This window comes from Diadema antillarum, unplaced genomic scaffold (genome assembly GCF_040938485.1).
Source record: "Diadema antillarum isolate AM-2024a unplaced genomic scaffold, OU_Dant_1.0 seq00000112_RagTag, whole genome shotgun sequence".
NCBI lineage: Eukaryota > Metazoa > Echinodermata > Echinoidea > Diadematoida > Diadematidae > Diadema > Diadema antillarum.
The window spans coordinates 23531-44424 of NW_027271196.1; the positions used below are offsets into that span (position 1 = coordinate 23531).

Consider the following 20894-nt stretch of genomic DNA (forward strand, 5'->3'; position numbering starts at 1 on the left):
GTTGTTCCATTGTCGGACTTTTTTCCTTTTTTTTTGTCATCATCGTCGAGGTTGTTCTATAGTTTGCTCCATATCCCTCGTTGTTGTCCAAACATTTGTTACGATGTGAATTTCAGTCTCTACTTGGATACACAAAGAGCAAGGAAAAGTTTTGACGGTTTCGGCCTAAAAGAACAGAAATACCGTTGCGCATAATTATTCGGCTATTTTCAGTTGCGATCGAAACAAAATGCTATCGATGACGATTGTACTCCTATATCTCATGCGTGCTCGTTCCGTTTACTACTTGACTTTTAAATTCGCCCCATGTCGTTACGGGAGTCTGTCCGTATAGCTGTTCCTCTTCATCAGTTTCTCTGACATCATCCAATGCTTCTCCTTTCTGCAATATGTAGTACGATAAAGATGTAACAACATTTTTAGTGCTGGCTCAAACTGAAAAGTCATTTGCGTTGGTGCTGGATCCGTGTACCTCTCTGTCAAACTTCCGAAGAAACACAATGTTGATGTACTTTATGGCAGTGTGATAACTATCGATTCCAGCAACATTGATGAACGAAGGTGAGCATGCTCGCTGTGATGACTCCCTACAAAATCGTTTAATTTTGCCCCCTCATTGAGAAAATGAGAACTCCACGTTCCGGAAGGGTCAAGGGTCAATGAACTACATTGGCACGAAGCCTCACGGGAAGCGTGCCACGGGACTAGGCGCGCCAGCTCGTTATACACCCTAATATCGTTGTCGCTGAAAATTACGATGTCCATGCAGATGGCACTCTTCGTGTTGATGATGTTACCATGGAAACGCAGAGGGAGCGCATCCACCACGCCGGGGAGATGTGGGCCGGAGCTAGACTCCCATCAGCACGCCGCTGAAATCCGACCCGACCTGTGCTTCGACTCGACGCCCCGAGCTGTTGTCCACGTAGACCGAGGCGTACTGCCCCTCCTGTAAGTATCGTTAAGAGTTTGGTGTAGGATTATCAGCGATGAATGTGTAATGTCGGGAATCATCATCTCTCATTTCCTTCGACATCTCCGAATCTTTTAAAGGAAATTTTTGACTGTGACTGTCGTGACCCCTTACTGCAATGTCGACAGTTGAAATTGAGATAATTGTAATAGGAAACTCATTGTCTGACTGTTTATTGAACAAACCTTATATCAATGAATTTTGTACGTTGTTTTATAACCCATTCTGTGCCAGAGACTTTAGACAGAGTGTACGAGGTATGGCGATTTCCATGTCAATTGACATTCAAAGCAGATTAAATAAAGAATAAAACAGATACCGCTAAATATCGACATTGCATTAGAGTTAAGGCGATATCTAAAACTTTTTCTTACTTATTCATTTGTTTTAGAATATATTTACCATTGTTATTCTTCAGAGAAAAGATTCTATTCCCTGGGATAACGTGTAAAATAGCTGCCGATATAACAATAGGCTCATTGCTATGACACCCACTGATACCATCTGCGCATTTCTCTTACCTCTAATCTGAGGAGCCCGGACAACGCTACGGTGAAGACTCGGCTGTTGCTCTCCATTCCCGAAACGAACTCGAGTGACCTAAATTGACCGGAAAAAAAAAAGTATTGAGGAGCGTATTCTCAGTTCAAGACTTGCTTCTTTCTCGATTGATTGTTTGTACAATTGATTTCCTGTATCAAACATGACATGGATTACAAATGACAATGCTCTTGACACATGAGATTTGAATACAGCAATTTCTTTTGATGTAAAAATAAAGTGGTTCAAGGCTGAATTGTCCTGTAAGGCATCAGCATTTCAGTGGCGATGTTCCAGTTAATTTAAGAAGCATTATTGCCCCCCCAAAAGGAAGAAGAATATACAGGGAAAATGACTTATACATAGGCCTACAAAACGCAAAAGTTATCATTGCATTCATCCAAGCAGCACATGCTTTAAGTCTGATAGTCTCCATCCGTATCTATGCCCTTTCAGCACGGAGAAAAGTGATATGGGTTTAATAGCAGTCCAGGACGCAGAGAGTAAGTTCTGCCCTGCAATAAATGTATGACGCAAAGACATTACAACTAATTGTATCATGCATGGTATTCGGACTTAAAAATCCTGGGAAAATGACGGTATTTCAGTGTAGCATCAAAACTTGATGTATAGTTGAAAACTAAATTGCACTGTCCAGGATAGAGGAGGGCGGGTACCTTGAATACGTATAATTACGCATAAACACTTCATGTTAAGAGTGACGTCAGCAGCAAGACAAAATTCATGTTGTCACAGCAACAAATCTAACTACTGAATAAGACCATTCAGTTCTACCACCACGTATTTTTTAAGATGATCTCTATTTTGAATTCGGGCGGTGAAAGGTAAACACGCAGTTCTCGGAATCCCCACAAATTCCCGCGAAAATAGCACAAATCTAATGATGTTTGACAAGAGAGGAATGAAGTGTTGTTAAAGCTGGACATTTTGAGAGGGGGCGATCCTTCTCTCTTTAAATGGCAGATGGGTGTCTAATTGTACGGATGCTTCCTAGCCGGAATCCTTTCATGCACAAAGACGCCAGCAAAGCGCATAATGAATCCTACTGAAGGAGGAACGATGGCTTTAGAAAGTGATAATCCCCTTATCTGGGAATCCAAGGCGATTTTAGAGAAGGTGTTTCAAAGGTGGAAACGGTATGATAAGGGCCAGGTAAATCGCGAAGACTGATGCGATTGGACATTTTATACACACTATAAAAGCAGCCATATCAGTGAGGTCAGTACGAACCCGCTATAAACGTATATCCCTGCGGTGACTGTTCCCGTAACATCTCAACCGGGAACACTTTTGTGCGGCCCTGCTTTGTGGTTCCAGCGGCATTTTCATTTTATTTAACGTGAGATGGGCATCGTATTACAAAGTGCAATTTATCTCCATGCTAACATGCTCGAAAAAATAGTACATGATCGCTTTCCGAACTAAAAAGCGGTTGACAGACAAAAGAAGGACTAAAAAAAGACGGCCCAAAACAAAGCGAGAGACGAAAGGCCGACGCTTTGTTCAAAATCAGTTATCGAAGTTCTTCGTCGAGCTAGGATGACGTCAATAGTCAATGAAGATCAAAACGATCAAAGGACGAATGCGCATTGAACATTACATTACCTTGTGGTTTCTGGAATGGGAGAGATACTAGTGCTTTGTTACGAATAACGCAGCACTCTCTTAACTTTAATGACTGTATGCCTGAACAGTCACTTCGAATATATTACACTAGTGTACATTAGTGTCTGTTTTACATTGCGTGCTTGGGTGTCTGTGTGTGTGTGTGTGTGTGTGTGTGTGTGTGTGTGTGTGTTGATTTTTAAAAGCACAAATCCATAGGGTCTACTGCAGATGTCTTTCTGTTTTGCAATTAAATGTATGTGGAGTAGCTTCATTTCTTTAATTTATATCAACTCTCGCCGAACGATGTTCATTCCGTTTTTACTTATATTATTGACACTGTGTAGGATGAAAATGACGACATGCACGCGTATTATCACGTAATAATGGGTTAGCGTCCTTGCTTTTATGAAAACACCGACTGAGCACCCTTTCTTCTTAAAAAAAAACCAACAACTAGGGGATGGAAATTATTTCTTTTCGTGATTTGGATTTCTTCGATGGAAATAGAGTAAAGTAGTAAAAAAAACTCCTTTCTTTTGAAAGCTAAAGAGAGAGAGAGACAGAGAGAGAGAGAGAGAGAGAGAGAGAGAGAGACAGACAGACAGACAGGCAGAGACACAGATAAATAGACAAAAGAGAGAGGAAAAATAGACGAAGTCTTGAAATAGACAAGTCCCTTTTGTATACCCTAGGTCATTATTTCCCCCGTTAGGCTACAGCTAATGGTACCAAAAAAATAAAGTCCTAGAATGCATTATTTCGATTTGCTCTCTGACTTGTGGTTAAGCCACATTTATCATGAGTCTGCTCCTTTTATTCGCCTCCTAATTCTTATCCTCCCCCTCTCTCCCTCCCTCTGATCTATCAAGGTAAGGAAGCTTCAGTTGACAGATTCTATACTGGCAGATTTTTGGTGCTTCTTGTTTTGAGTCGGGCCAAATCTAGCGTGAAATTTTGGTAAGGTGATCTGCAAGAACAGGAGAATGAGGAGCCTTACCGTCTTGACTAGAAAAGCAAAGAAGTTGTTTGGAAACAACCTTGTTTCTATTTGATATTAGTGAGAAGACGGTAGTCTCTTTAGAACACGTCGTGTTGTGGAGAAGTTGAAAGGTGGGGGAGGGGGGCCGGGCTCATAGTGAAAGGGAGTTTGAATTGAGCAAAATTTATACTGAATGTGTCGATGGTTGTTGTCACGACATATATACTGCTATAAAAACCAACCCGTCGAAATCAAAATCTATTATTGATAGAATGGAGTAAGCATTCGTAGGCCCTACTTTCTTTTCGAATAATCTTTGGGCAGAAAAGGACAGTGGCTGGATGCGCATAACAAACAGACGAATAGCTAAACTAACCAACGCAATCACGGAAACCTCGATGAATTAATCAAAAGCACATGATAAATTCACGTTAAAAAAACAAATGGCTGAAACAACAAAACCTTACACAGAATGCTGGATATTGAGAGAATGATTCAGAAAGTAACGATGGGGCGTAAATTGTTGTTACTGATAAATTTCCATATTTGTATTTTGTACAGGGTATGCATTCAATTAATATATAGACACAAAAATTGACGAATAAAAATGATTTCAGTAAAATCGACGTCAGTACAACCGTTCCCAAAGCAAACTCTTTATTTGGAAGTGAAATTCCTAGTGGTCTATGACAAGAATTGAGATCTTGCCATGTATCGAAGCCAAAATCCATCATCCAAAGTGTGACCGATTATCATAAGCAGCACAACGAAAGTGATGGAACAGCTCGAAACGCACACGATGCAAAACTTTTATTTCGGTAGCGGTATGATTTTTTTCCTGTGTCACTCGTCTATCATCATATTTATATTTTCAGCTTTCATGTAAGACATGTAAGAGTTGTGGAATTTGTCTTGTGTCTGAAAAACTGTGGGTGGTCATTAACCAAACTTTTTCTGTCCGTAGGAATTCACACAAAAAAAAGATAAATGTTTTCTTTTCTTCAGAAAACTGTGTGAGAGTTCAAGAGCTAAGACAGAAGAACATACATGAACTGCTTATTCTTTGAAAAACATGTTATAATGTTACAGTCCATGCTACATTGAAGTCTTTGATTCTTCTCCTAAACTGGCACGTTTAGGGCCCAAAAATGATACAATTTGGGGTGCACTTTGGAGCAAAATTTACGAGTGACGTCAGTGCCATGCCAGAACGAAACGCCGCGAAGAGAAAATGGACAAATAAACACTCGTCTATCATTACAAGTACTCATTCAAGACCGAACATTTCAGTTGCTGCCGAGTTCCGGAAAAACAGATCAAAAGTATCATCCCTTTATGCTTTTTATATCAGGCAAATATCACTTACATCTTGTCGAGGGCAGTATTGATATTTATTGATATTTATTGATATTTATTGCAGTTGGGCTGGACTATTTGTCTCTCGATGTGAAAGCACGTTCAGCCTATCATCGCAATTATTATAATTTTTATGCTAGACGACCTGTTTTTGCACTGTCTCTGTACGAGTCTGTCGTCGTATAAACATTATTTAAAAGTATAGTGCACATGGGCCAGCGGGCCATCGCTGTATTATGTTGAGCCTTGCATAATGTAATATGTGACATTCTATCTTTGACTGACTTCATTGCTGTTCTAATGAGTGTCATATTCTCCCCAGTGAGGGAAATAATGGCCGGGCAATATCACGCCCGTTGTCTACATATCATAAAGTGTTCCAAATATAACGGAGAACGAGGGGGGCAAATGAGCGGGCAATTAACATAATATGATATTAATGGTCTACATGAATACTGGTCGGCGATTGGTGATTATGCAATCACGTGACTAATGCTGCAAGAATTGAAAATGTTATAACTCGAGTAGTGACGTCACATCAAGTAATATAATTTCAGAATTTGACTGGCAGCCGACGGGGCTAGAATAAAATGATGCATATTCATGTAGACCATTATGATATAAGAAAAATATTGCTTCGTCTACCGTGGGATAACATGTGACGATCCCTTAGGATGTATATTATTTTCCCCTTGAGACAGTACTCTCCCTCGTTCAAGTTCAAGTTCAAGTTGATTTATTTCACTTCCAACAAACAAATAATAAGAAATACAAAGAAACGCTCAGTGCTTTACGCTTCAGAAAATTATAATCTCTTGTGGAAAATAGAACTCCCACGGTTATGTCAACATCACATCTCTAAAAAGGCAGTATTTGTTTTATATACGGTCCGGTCTGTGACGAATTCTTCTTTCGGAGTACTGCCCAACGTTCCGCAAGGAACCAACCGCGCAGGTGTGTTTAATAGTGCTCATGAGATGATGTTCGCATAGGAGTAAAACACTGATTTTGATTGCTTTGCTTAATGAAATGATCATGAGCCGCTGTTTTGAAGATATCTGAAGCTTTGTCCTGGATTGATGTCATTGAGTTAGGCAGTTGGTTATATTCTGGTATTCTGGAATTGATGAGAATTTAGAGCAATTCATATTTGCTGGTATAGGTATATAACTGCTTGCTGTATAAAGGTGTGTCTGAGGTTTCTTGCAACAGGGCGTAAAAGAGACTGCACCGGAATTACAAGGCGACCCGCCATTGTTTTGTGAAATTTCCTGAGCCGGCCCACATTTCGTCTTTGATCTAATAGTTCCCAAAATTGCTCGTTGTAGCTCAAGTGTATTTATGAAAAACTTACTTGTGAATTTCGCGGAATTATAGTCTCTACAAGGGTACTCGTTAATAGCATGAATGTGGACAGTTCGTGACATCTAACTTAAAGTCGTAAACCCGTGTCTTTACAAAATTCCTTTCATAAAAGCATGCTTTTATAGTTGGTTGTTGGAATCAGTTCAGGTGGAAATGTGACAAGTTGTGTAACCGCAAAAAAAAAAGGAAACAAAAAAGAGCATGCGGGGGAGATATGCCAAACATCGGAATTTCTGAAAATATTTCGCCTGTTTCTATTTGTATGCAGTTTCAAAGAAGTCCTAAAGAGTTTGTGTTATGATTAGAGTAAAATTGAATTGTTCGGGCATTGCAGGGCTGCGTATAGCGGAGGAGGAGTTCTTCACACGTACTGGACAATGGGCTGTCATATACGGAGAGTAATATTTAACACGTCCCTTTGTTTCGCGCGCCAAAATGGCTTTCATTCATGGGTGGCAAACTAGCTGTCCTTAGCTACGGGAGACCATGGGAACGCAGCAGATATGGAAAACACGAGCACGATTTTTGTTTCTTTCTTCTTCTTCTTCTTTTTTTTCGTAAAGCGATGTAACCTTACATTGTCGAGAAAGGTTATGAACTTTGAAACAAACACGTGCGTACAATTTTCAAAACAATGTTTTGTTGTGTTCTCTCGAAGAAAAAGCATTACGAACTGCGTGAGTATTTGATTTCAGGAGAAAAGAAGTATTTTCCCGCAGCAAAAAGTGTCAATTTGTTTCTCGATATATTCAAGAAAAATACTGTAAAGTCAGGAATTCAGTTTAAGTTAGGGCTAGTATGTAACTCCTTGGGTATAATACTTCGTAGAGGTTCCCACTGCTCGGATTCACGGACTCTCTTTTTGATATGATAACATCACTTGCACATGGGTATTAAACGCCTCGAGTTCAAGACTTTAACTGTTAACTCGCCTCATTAAGCCGTCGTAAGGAGATAGTGAAAATAATGTTGATGGTGACGCTGATTATAATGATGACAGTAATGACGACAATGATAATGATAACGATAATAACGGTAGTAGCGGCCGTCGTCGTCGTCGTATAGTAGTAGTCTACCTGGTAGGAGGTGCCTATGTAGTAGTAGCAGTAGTAGTAGTAGTAGTAGTGGTGGTGGTAGTAGAATTAGTAGTATAGTGGTAGTAGTTATAGTGGTAGATAGTATAGTGGTGATAGTAGTGGTGGCGGTTTTGCAGTGGTGATGGTGGTAGTCGTAGTAGCAGTATTTCTAGGAGTAGTAGTGACAATGGAACTAATTGACCATACTGTTGTACCCCACCTCCCTGGTTGTACTCACGTGTGTCTCTGACACATGGAGTTGATGCAGATAAGCACCCGAACGTTGTCCCGTGGCTTTATCGTGCGTTCCTTCACTTCGGACAGTCGCTGTGCTACATGCAGGTTGGCCGCTAGCTGGTAGATAGCCGTGCGCGGCGCCGTGAATCGGCCGGATCGAACGTCCAGACCACGCCCCCTTTCAAAGGACCCTGTATCCAAAGGCTGAAAGAAAGGTTAGAGTTCGTTATTCCAAAGATTTGCTAATCCGAAAATGAGATAAGATTCGGTAATCAGAAGATTCCCCCCCCCAAGTTTAGCTATCATAGTCCCATAAATGAAATAAGCTTCGTCAATCAAAAGGTCCCGTTAATCCGTAAATGAAAATAAAGTTCGTAGTTCCGGAGGTTCGTTGATCTGACAATGTAAACAAAAAGGTTTGTTGATCAGAAAGTTCGTAATTCCGAAAGTTCGCTTATCCGAAACTAAAGTAAGATTTGTTAATCAGAAGGTTTGTTATCCCGAAGGTTCGTTAATCCGAAAATAAAATAAGATTCGGTATTTCGAAGGATCTTTAAATTTGACATGATAGGATTCTCTACCCGGAAGGTCGTAATTCTAAAATGTAGAACAAAGGTTCGCTCGTACGCATTTTTTTTCTTCATTGTCAGATAAACGAATCTTCGGAATTCGAACCTTACTCTCATTTTTGGCTGAACGAACCTTCGAATAACGAACATCACGTCGTGTCGTCGTTTCTTGTAAATCGTTTAATTCAAAGGCATTTGCGAGCAGTTACTTTAAGAACAGAAACACTGAGTCTCATTTGATAATTAGATAGTATAGGGCGCTAAGACACTTTCGATTGATATGACTGTAGATATGACTGACAATCAATACATATTCACAGATTTAACGATTTCGTTTCGAGAACGCTCAATGTACATTAAAGGTCTTGCACGGCTTGATTGCAATTTTGGAAAGACTGCAACTTGCATGAGTTACGTGAGCAAAATTCTGATGGCGATGGGTGCTCGGAAGTGGCATACTATGGAATCTTGTAACGCTGTCAGAAGCGTTTACCCGAACGCGTAATCGCTTCTTCGAGGGCGCCTTTTATACTTCCGCTTTGATCGTTTGCACAGATTACAGCACATGCAGAAAGGGCGTTATAGAGAGAGCAAAATTAACAACATGAAAAACAAGAACAAAACTCAGAGTGGGTAAATAACGGATACTGCTTGAGCTTACCGTTCTGAAATTGTCGATTTCTATTAAACTTTTCCCGGGGATTTTGATATCTTTGCTGAGCTTACAGTGGAACGCGACAGGCAGCGTTGGGAGCAGCGTTAACTCCTCCACAGCGGGAACATGTAGGTCGGTTCCGCGCGTGATGTTTACCAAACAACTTGGACACTGTGTACAGACAGAGAGAGATGACAAACTTGATTAAGCCTTTCACAGTCGTTAAAGTTGGTTTAAGAAGTCATTGTGCCCCTGAATAATTTGAAGTATCTCTCAATCTAATAGATAGGTTGATAAAAATTACGAAAACTAATGAACATAAAGATCATAAATATAATACACACAACGACATAATAATTAAGAAAATAAAAACACGAAAATTACCCGATTGAGAACAGAAAAGTATTTTAAAAAATTGAAAAATGAAATGTGCTCAAATGTATGTATATATATATATATATATAATGTAAATTGTAACATAAGTAAACATATCTGTAATCTCTGTTTTGAAATAATTAGTCGTGATCTTCGGCATCTGCTACGCCATTGTTTTCCAAGTTCTTATTAATCACATACACATATCTATTTATTCATATACATTGTATTTATTCATCAAACGTTTTTCAATGAGGCGAAAGGCATGAATTTGCTACTTGTATCCCACTTGATTGGAAAGTCATAAAAACAACTCGATCTAATCAGAAACTGTCAGTTCGGGGTTAGTGTCCTTTCGTTATGTTGGATACGATCCAAATCCAAGACAACCCGAGATGACTTAGGATTTGTTTTTATGCTCGACCACTGAACCTTCCCCTTTTTTGAGCTTTTAATCTCTTCAGCAAATTTTCTAAGAATTATTTTGAAATCATGTCATGATCCTTTAAGATCATGATGTAATGGCGAAAGGTTGTCACATGATGAAATTTATTTTCTATTTTTATTTTGTTTATATATGTGAACTTATGCGAGTTTTCCTATTTGTCTGTCCCCTTTCTCTCCCCATCTTTAAACTAGCCCCCGACAATACGTTTCAGTTTTAATCCCCACCGCAAGATTCAAAGAATCATTTTGAAGTCGTGTTATGATCCTTTAAGACGATGTCACGGCGGAGGATGGCACAAGATGTAAAGAAAAATGATTTACTTTATATGTGAACTTAAACTTTTCTGCTTCATTGCCTTCTCTCTCTCTCTCTCTCTCTCTCTCAAACACACACACACACACACAACTAATACCACCTCATGAAATGCTTGAGATTGAAATGTCCCCAGCAATTTTCAAAGAATAATTCTTAAAGTCATGCTATAAATCCTTTAAGATGATGATATAATGGCGGAAGAAGTTACATGGCAAAATTTGTGATTTACTTTTTGTTCGAACTTTAACTTTTCTTTTTCTCTGTATCCCTTTGTCTCCCTAACTCTCTCTGTCTCCCTCTCTTTCTCTCTAATTGCCCCTCTTCACATGCTTGAGACTTTAATCACCCCAGCAATTTTCGAAGAATCATTCGAAAGTCATGCTATAATCCTTTAAGATGATGATAGTTGTGACGGCCAAAGGTTGCCACATGACATTCAGATATTGATCATTTCATTATTTGTAAACTTTATATTTTTTATTCCAATGTACTTTATCTTTTCTATTTCAATGTACTTTACCTTTTCTATTTCAATGTACCTTATCTTTTCTATTTCAATGTACTTTATCTTTTCTATTTCAATGTACTTTATCTTTTCTGTTTCAATGTACTTTATCTCTTCTACTTCAATGTACTTTATCTTTTCTGTTTCAATGTACTTTATCTTTTCTATTCCAATGTACTTCATCTTTTCTATTACAATGTACTTTATCTTTTCAATTACAATGTACTTTATCTTTTCTATTTCAATGTACTTTATCTTTTGTATTTCAATGTACTTTATGCTTTATTTCAGTGTCTCCTCTCTCTCTCTCTCTCTCTCTCTCTCTCTCTCTCTCTGTACTTGACCTTGTCCTTAAAAAGGGCAAGGACAAACTATTCACGTCCTTGGTCCTGCAAGACTTACTTTTTAGTGGAACACTAATTTCCATCGCCATATTTATTTGATTAATCTTTACGTTGACAAATCGTGCATTGTTCTTTTTTTTTCTCGCTATAACACCACTCTTACACATATCTTGTATTATATTAAATGACTTCTCCTTCCAAAATGTTTAAAAGTTGAGTTGATATTGGTAATATTTTGTATGACGTACAAGTGCACGCACGCTTGTCCAGGTGCTTTTAGTCTTGCGTGCGTGCAGAGTGTTCCCACCACACACAATTGATTTATCCGTCATGAATATTTATACCCTTGAGAATAATTTCAATTGATTTTGTGCTATGTAAATGCTCTTTGTATATACTGAACTTATTTTGTGTCACATTACATTGTCATTGATGGATGTTGTAAACACAACACTTTATGATTTGTGTGGAAACCTAATAAATGAAATGAAATGAAATGAAATGTATTTCCTTTTATTGATGGAAAGAATACATTATTGAGTTGAATTGAATTGTATTGTATTGTATTGTAATGTATTGTATTGTATTGTATTGTATTGAATTGTATCGAATTGAATTGTATTGTATTGAATTGTATCTAATTGATTGGAACTGAATTGAATTAAAAGTTGCCAAGGGGGAGGGGGGGGGGGATAGTGGTTCCGTAAACAGGTGGTCTTTACTAACAGGGAACTCCTGAAGCAGAATAATGTCTATAATAAAGTTCACTGTTTTGAAATAATCCGTCATGACCTCCGGCATTTGCTATACCGTTGTTTTTGCCAAATTATTACTTTTCATTAGAATTAAAATGATATGAAATTATTGAATATTTGGTCAAACAATAATGACCACTGTATATACACGGTGAGGGGGATTCATTTAAAATTTTGGTGTGGATGTCGTCTCAGCCCCAACAAGAATTTTATTCATATCTTTCATGCGGAAGTCAAAATGGAACGTGTAATGCTCAAACATGGCAATCCGACGGGGTATACGATAGTTAGAATGTCTCCCAGCTTCCGTTTTGTTCCCCTCATCAATCGATCAGGATTTTCTTCAAGGTCGGGCGTTAGTCATTTTGTCTTTTTGCTTTCCTTCTTTTGATATCTATGCGATTGACTAGCTCTGATTTGATAGTAAAAAGAGGGAATTCTTTGAGCCTTTCGGGACATTGACTGATCACGCCTGATCCAGCTTTCTAGCACGATTTTGACAGCATTTTATCCCCTGTGTATATTGAGTGCCAATTTTGGTCTGTGAATCTAGCTATTCTTCAGGAACAGGTTGGTGATTTGACAGAAAGGGTTTGAATCGAAAATTGATTGCTTCTAACATTTTGCTGACACAAAATTCACGTCAGGTCATATACTTGACGTTATACTACCCACAGGCCACAGTGTACTTTTAGTTCAGCGAATGATCAAGCAGATCAGGTGAGCATGAACGCTTTAATTCAATTGCAGGGAAGCGAAACACGTCATTTTGTGATAAAAACAATCAAGAGCCAAATACCGCCGCCTATGTGACAGACGTAATTGCCAACGTATGACCTTTTCCCGTCTTCGAGATTTTTGATGAACTTCCTAGCTCGATATTCGATGGACATCTTAGCGATGAATGGTGATCTATATCTATGTAACTGTATATCCATATATATACATATATATACATATGAAGAGTTTGTTTGCAAAAACCGATAAGTCCATTTTTGAAGATTTTGAATTAAGGTCTCTGTCATAAAGTACAAAATAATAACTATTAAATTATAATATTGGTCACTACATATAAAGGTACAATTTTGAAGTTATGGTCAAATGAAGCCCAAATTTTCTTATTATTCTCTTTATTTTTCTTGACCTTTAATCGCAAATATCTCCATTTGGCAAATATGGACTTATCTGTTTTTGCAAACAAACTCTTCATATATATATATATATATATATATATATATATGTTTTGTTTGAAAAGATTTTATTTTCTGCATTTCATATTTTCTTTCAGAATACAAAAATAACAAAGGCAGGTTCAATTACACAAATACAATTCTGAAAATTATTGACATATTACATAGTAAGTCATATTTTGTATATAAAGACAAATGAAACGTTAAATAACATACAAAATGTTTATATGGCCAATAATGACTTGATTCACAGTACAATATATAATATATACATATAATGCAGAGGGCCGCCGTTATAAGCCGTGCTTGAACAGACGGACAGCCAGAGTTAAATTACCATTTTTTATTGTAGTACTTGAACACTAATACAGATGGGCCATGTTAAAATGCGTGTAAATCCAGTTTTATACAATTACTTGGTAAACAGGAGTGGTGCCTGTGAGTGCGTGTGCAGGTGATGAAGCGCGAAAGTGTTGATGGTCAGCACTTCTAAGAAAATGATTGAATATGTTATAATATGGGCGAAGGGTCAAGCAGCAAAGTAAAAGAAAGGGAAAAGGGGGTGGACCAAAATATTGCCTTGTTGTTGAGTATAAGAGGTACATGTTTAATGATTACTGTACCGTATGATATTGTGCCAAGAAATATTTCTTTGTATTTGCCTTAAAGGAATAGAGAGATGTGCACTGTTTTATGTGGAGAGGGAGTGAATTCCAAATATCAGGCCCGTTATGCCGAATTGATTTTTGAGCTAATAGGAGTTTAGGGTTATTCAAATGGAAATCATTACGATGGCGCGTGGGGTAAGCATGGACATCCCTGTTAAGGGAAAATGCGTTGTGGAAGAGTGGGAGTAGATTTTGCGTGTATTTGAACATAAATATTGCTGTTTGAAATTTGTGTATATCGTCAACTTTAAGAACTTTTAGTCTAAGGAATAATGGATCAGTATGTTCTAAATAATGTGAGTTAGTACATATTCTTATTGCCTTTTTCTGTAAAAGAAAAATAACATTTACTTTGGTTTTATTACAGTTTCCCCAGACAACATTACAATAATTAATATACGGTAAGATTAATGCATTGTATAACATAGTGAGTACTTTTTCCGTTACAAAATATTTTAATCTCCGAAGTATTCCAATGACTTTAGATATTAATGTGGTTATATTATCAATATGGTTATTCCAATTTAAATTGGAGTCAAGGGTTACCCCTAAGAACTTGGTTGATTTTTTTCCAATAATGGGCATACCATCAATAATAATGTTATTAGGCATTATCGGTTGCAAATGTGAAGTATTGAAGTTTATGAAACACGTTTTATCTATATTTAGTGATAATTTATTGCATTTAAACCATGTAGAAATTTTTGCAAGCTCAGAATTAAGTATATCCACTAGTGTGTTTAAACAGTTGTGAGAGTAGAAGACACTGGTATCGTCCGCGAATAATACATAGGTGAGAAGGGTTGAGGAATTTATAATATCGTTAATATATATAAGAAAAAGTAGAGGTCCTAAAATGGATCCCTGTGGTACACCGCAAGTAATATATGACTTAAACGAGGTACTTGAATGAAATGCTACGTATTGCTGACGTTGGGATAAATAATCTCGGAACCAGGAAAGAACTATTCCTCTTATGCCATAATTATGTAGCTTTTTTAATAAAATTCCATGGTCTATTGTATCAAAGGCCTTGCTCAGGTCCATAAAAACTCCTATCACGTGCTGTTTGTTCGCAATAGAATCGATAATTTTGTCACAAGTTTGAATGATTGCAAAATCTGTAGAAAAACCTTTTCGAAAACCAAATTGGTTAGGATTTAAAATGTGGTTATCAACTAGAAACTTATACAAACGTTCATGTGCAATCTTTTCAAGGATTTTGGAAATGACGGGCAATAATGAAATTGGACGATAATTCTTTATTTGGGACGCATCATCTTTTTTGTAAATAGGGATTACTTTCGCAATCTTTAAAGAATTTGGGAAGATCCCAGTAGATAATGATAAGTTACAGATATGTACTATGGGGGTTACTAAAAAATATATTATTTGTTTTAGTAAGTGCATACTGTAAGATATATATATATATATCTTACAGGAGATATTTGAATTGATCATACTCACACTTTCTCCTATGATTATCTGTGCTCTTCTCTCGGCTGCCTCTGTAACAGCGGATTACGGAATAGAAATGAAACATATAGAATCAAATGCAGTCGAGGGTATAAATATACAGAACGAATCGCGTGTATCCTTCTATTCTGATGCTATTTAACTAGATGTAGTGGAGCCTTGAGGTAAAGTAAATGGTTAATCGCTTGAATCGCATGTTTCATCATGTGGAGAATACTCTTGACATGTTATGATAAAAAAAATATCGCACATAATTCTTATATTCTGCATCAATATAGGACATACATCGCAGCTTACTGATTGCGTAAGATTTCAGGATGATTATCACTTTATCTTCTACAGAACTGTTAAAGGATCTTACCTCTAATAAGTACCCTGAATTCCGTCAGGAGCTCTTGTTTCGTAATCTGGGCACCAGGTGGACCCGGGGGCCCCCTGGGCCCAGGAGGTCCTGCTGGACCTTCCGCAACGGGCTGCATTGAGGGCAAAGACATGTGGAAATGGTGACGATAGTGAACTCGGGTAATTTCATATAGATTGCATGACTTTTACTTGGTATAAGGTAACAGCAAGCAAGTTGTCCTTTCAAAAATGAAATGAACGTCTCAAATTCTTGAACGTACAGAGACATCATATATACAAACACAAAAGTTATTCAGTTTAGATACTAAGTTCAATCTATCTTTAAAAAATAAGATATGAGTCATAACATCGGCGAAATCGTAATTAAATCGGAAATCGATCTCCTTACCGGTCTCCCATTGAACTAAGCATACATCTTTATTGATTGTCTATTATTATTTGATTTTACATAAAATCAATAAGAATAACACGTATCCTCTGTGCCAAATTATTTTCGTTTTGTAACAGTCTCGCAGCGATGACTTCTGTTGAGAAACATCGATCAAGAATGAAAGCCATGTTCGCATCCTCGATCCAGTGGACGGCTTGCCAAATTCTATTATTTTGGTCAAACCGAGCACCAACTGTTCGATTATTCGCCATTTGCCACAATACGTTAGAAGTCTCTTAGCCATAGCACAGTTATTGCATTAATTTTAAAGCGCAGCAAAGCTTGCAATCTTCTCTGCTCTCTTGCTGTACTGCATTTCTAGCGTAAACATTTCAATAAAAAGTTACATGCCTCTGACAAAAAGAATGTTTTCCTATAAAGTGCTCACGCTGTACGGTCTCAGAATAATTGACACACAGGGGTTTAATACCATGGCACACAAAGTCATTTTTTTTTTGCGAACAAACCAATTGAAAGATGTGAGATGATGACACCATCCTTCTGTCAATTTGCGCGTATTTAGTGAATATTACAGAATTTATCAATTCCTTATCTGTAATTTCTCGTGTCCGAATATGATGGAGCTTCCAATCATCAATTTGTTCTAACTCTATTCATAAGCCAACCTGCACATGCTGTAGAATCAAACTTTCAGGTCATGTACCGTTGCTATCTCAAAATATATTTCCGGTATAAGTCGCTTCCATTCATCGCTTCTATACCACGTTCCATGGTATTGATTCTTTTCAAGGCAAACGCGTCAGCTCGAATGATTTGAATAATCGGCGGCTTTGTGAGCGTTCCATATTTAGCTGCCCAACCATGAAATAATCTCTGTTTTCTGCACGAAAATCTGTATTTCGGTAATATCGTAAGCACGTCTCGCTCCATTTGCTGCCCATGATAGCATCTGGTATAGCGCGTCCAGCTTTAGAATCAGCCCCAAAAATGGTGCGATAAAACCACCGCATCAAGGCCTCGTGGGATCGAACAATAGCTACGGGATCGACGGTAATTGGGCTACAAAATCGCGCAGAAATCAATCATCTTCACACGGTGGGTTGAGGTTCAAATCACCGCAATATCTAGTTCACAGTCATTCATGTATGGAACTGAGGTTGAAGTGATAACTATAGGGGAAACACACCATGGGTAAAGGTAATGATATAATGTGTTGAATACAGTGGCAATTCATTTCGCTCAGCTGTATTTCAATATTATGGTGCACTATTCGACAAGTTTAAAGGTGTAGTTGTAACGGATTGTACATGTTTTTCTTTATATTTTTCTTTGCGTAATGATGGTGTGTGTGTGTGTGTCTCTCTCTCTCTCTCTCTCTCTCTCTCTCTCTGTGTCGGGGGGGGGGGGGGGGGGGGAGGTGGAGGTGGGTGATGTCAACCAGAACAACATTTAGCATAATTATTATATGGCAATATCCTCTTATCAATGATTAATTCATTTTATTTTGCCGTTGTAAATGTTTTTAAGAAGAAAAAGAATAGATTATGTTTTATTATGAAAGTGGTCCGGAGTTAATACAAAAATCGATTGCGTTATAAGCAAAAGCGAATAAAGGAATCACATGAAACTTCGCACGACGACAATCCATGCTAAAATCAACCAAGTGATCACCCACCCAATTAGCCCATCCTCCGAACTCACCAATCTTCTCGAATTCTTCTTCTTTTTATCGCATTTCTTTTTCGACGAAGACGACGAGGAGGTCGACGAGCCCCCCGACCGAGATGAATGACGGACGAACGACAACCAGCTGCCCTCTGGATCCACCCGTCTTGGACTGTCCTCCGGACCCGTCTATCAAGGGGAGCAAGAATAGGAGAAGGATGATGACAAGGATGAGTATGATATCAAAAAATGGCCCCAAAATTCAAAAGGATACCTTGTGAAAATAGGACCAGATAGACTGGTGACTACGGGGTCATCCCACAAGACCGACACCCACGAGTCATACAGCCCACGAGTTCGACATCGAAAAAATGATAACATCTCACGAGTCATACAGCCCATGAGTTCGACACTAGGACTGGTAAAAACAGCCCATGAGCACAGAGACTCCAGCCCAAAGCACCTTCTGATCTGGAGATTCTCCCGCCTGAAACCCCTAGCAAACGGGAGACTCCAAGTTGATGTGTGCGAAGCGCGAAGTTCCCAGGGTTCTAGATGCTCTCTGGTGCTATCTAAGGCTTACTTTTTCAACATACAATAGCAATAAGTAAGAAATCCTTTCCAACGGGAGACACAGAGCCAGGGCGGGAGAAATTAAATCTCAAGCGGGAGAACGGGAGATTTTGCAAAAATGGGTTTTCGGCGGGAGATCTCCCGTCGAAAACGGGAGAGTTGGAGTCTCTGTGAGTACGACAGATACAACACGGGGCTTAATGTGTCGGTCTCGTAGGTCTTGTTAACTAAGCGTTGATCTCATGGGCTGCATGACTAGTGAGCTGCATAACTCATTGACTGTATGACTCGTGAGCTCTGTGACTCGTGGGCTGTATGACTCGTGGGTGTCAGTCTCGTGATGTGCACCCGTGACTACGAGCAAATCATACCTCTGTCGAAAATGTACAGAATATGCAGTATATGAATATATGAATATTAGTACAGTATTGATTTCTTGTGAGTGTGTGTGTGTGTGTGTGTGTGTGTGTGTGTGTGTGTGTGTGCGTGCGTGTGTCTCTTCACACCTACTCGCGCTTGGCGAACTTTTTTTTTTTCAAGCGACCCTAATCCGCAAACTTTACTCAGCCCGACGACATATTGGTTTTGCAGTTCACCTCCCGACATGGGGTCGAAAAACCACACGTGTTATATACCGCAAGGTGGATTGGTATCCAGAGCCTTTCAGCATCCCACGTAAAGTCCGTTTTTTCCGATTTGGGGACCACAACACTGATGACTTTATACGCATAAAATTCTAGTAAGAGATATGTAACCAAGCTTATCTCGATCGTCTGGAAATGAAACTATGAAGAACTTGCTGTTGATGTTTTTTTTTTGGGGGGGGGGGGTGGGATGGGGTATCTCCTCATCTTCTGTGGAGAGGAACAAAAGTGGAGTCAGGAAAAAATTTGGGCATACCAACAGCACTCCCCTTTTGAATGTGCATGGTTTTCATATTTCCAGATGATGAGAATTGTGTTTTAAGGTATGATATCATGCTTAATATTTAGAATTACTACACATAATCGGGGATAGGGGTGGAATTGTGCAGCCTGAAAACTTCCCCCTGTTTTTAAACTTTTGTATTGTTGCATGAAAACAAAACGAATGAAATATCTGCTTCTACCAGCATGCATACATCCTTAATAATCTCACATTCGATTTAACTCTTACAAGCAATGAATCATTCGAGCTTTATAGTCCCTAACAAGATTTTCTCTCTTCTCTGCTATAGAAGGAAAGAAAGAAAAAAAGAAAGTAAAAAAGTGTGGAATAGACAGAACTTCAAAGAAGCATTAAAAAGGGGGGTCACAGGAGACTAAAAAGTTTCTTGAAAGAGGGGAAGAAGATGACGAGGATGAACACGGGGAAAAGAATCAAAGCTAACTCAATAAACAATGAGCTAACCCGCTTTGAAGTGCGTTTCTTTACTCGCCTTTTTGTTCTCAGCCTCAGCGTTAAAATCCACTTTATGGGAAGGCTTTTAGTCCAATAAAAAAGGTGTCAGAATCGAACACATTTAACCACATAGCATTTTATCACCTTTCTAATCCCATTTGCAAACCAACTAACCTCCTTTGAGGTGGAAGCCACCGATTCTACGATCACCAACAATGACCGAAATATATATAATTGGAGCGCGATCGAGATCAAACAAATTGCCGTTGATTAAAAAAGATGTAGAAAAGAATCAAAGATTACATATTTGAACAGATTGATAAAGGGAAGGGGATGTCTCGCGATAAAGAGTGATAAAAACGGCTAAAATTGGGTCTCCGACAAGACTGAGAATTTGGTTTAACCAAACAAACATCACTGGTATACGTTTGGGACTAACGCGTCGATCTAGCGATCTTCGGGGACTTCGTTCTATTATCGACAACATCAATTCACAGCGATGGAAACTAGTTTCTCGCACGTTCTTCAAGCAAAAAATTGACAGTTATCAACGCTTTTGCTTTGCCCACAAAAACTGTTCACTTATAATAAATTATTTCAAAAAAAAAAAGATTAAATAGAGATTTTTTTTTCTTGGCTTGCCTCATTTCAGCTCACTCACCTTGGGACCACTTTTCAAAATGTTGTTGCCATATTGTACAAGTTGTCAATGGTATGTTACCTGCTGATCCAGTTGTCATCTCAAGTAAGTTATAACGTCACACGCAGGCTGTGCCAAGTCAATAAACTATTAGTTGACTAACGGGCTCGAACGGGCTTTTCATCTTCCTTAACCTTTCACTCAAATGATGATCAGGGATTTTGGAAGCCACCCCCGACAACTGTTCAACCACTTTGGCGATGAACGTTCCTTTCCACTACAAACGGGGTGAGCACGGTTTACCCCACGGAATTCCTGCTTAAAACCTTCCATCCATACCTTGGTGTGCATATTTTGTTTTCAGTGATGGGACATTGCACCTTAAAATGGGTAATCCTTTTGCTAGATTCTTGAGTTTCATCACTGT

General features: G+C 38.5%; 1 protein-coding gene across 1 annotated transcript in view; it reads right to left on the reverse strand.

The window, feature by feature from the left end:
• Nucleotides 1-850: 850 nt before the first annotated feature.
• The window catches only part of LOC139727040 (adipolin-like), a 67423-nt gene continuing 47379 nt past the window's right edge, over nucleotides 851-20894 (reverse strand). Inside the window, exons 2-8 of the mRNA XM_071638022.1 lie at nucleotides 17911-18063; nucleotides 15817-15928; nucleotides 15447-15487; nucleotides 9386-9550; nucleotides 8157-8359; nucleotides 1495-1573; nucleotides 851-949 (exon numbers count right to left, since the gene is read on the reverse strand). Coding sequence (XP_071494123.1) covers nucleotides 851-949; nucleotides 1495-1573; nucleotides 8157-8359; nucleotides 9386-9550; nucleotides 15447-15487; nucleotides 15817-15928; nucleotides 17911-18063 — 852 coding nt within the window. The remainder of the gene's footprint in view (nucleotides 950-1494; nucleotides 1574-8156; nucleotides 8360-9385; nucleotides 9551-15446; nucleotides 15488-15816; nucleotides 15929-17910; nucleotides 18064-20894) is intronic.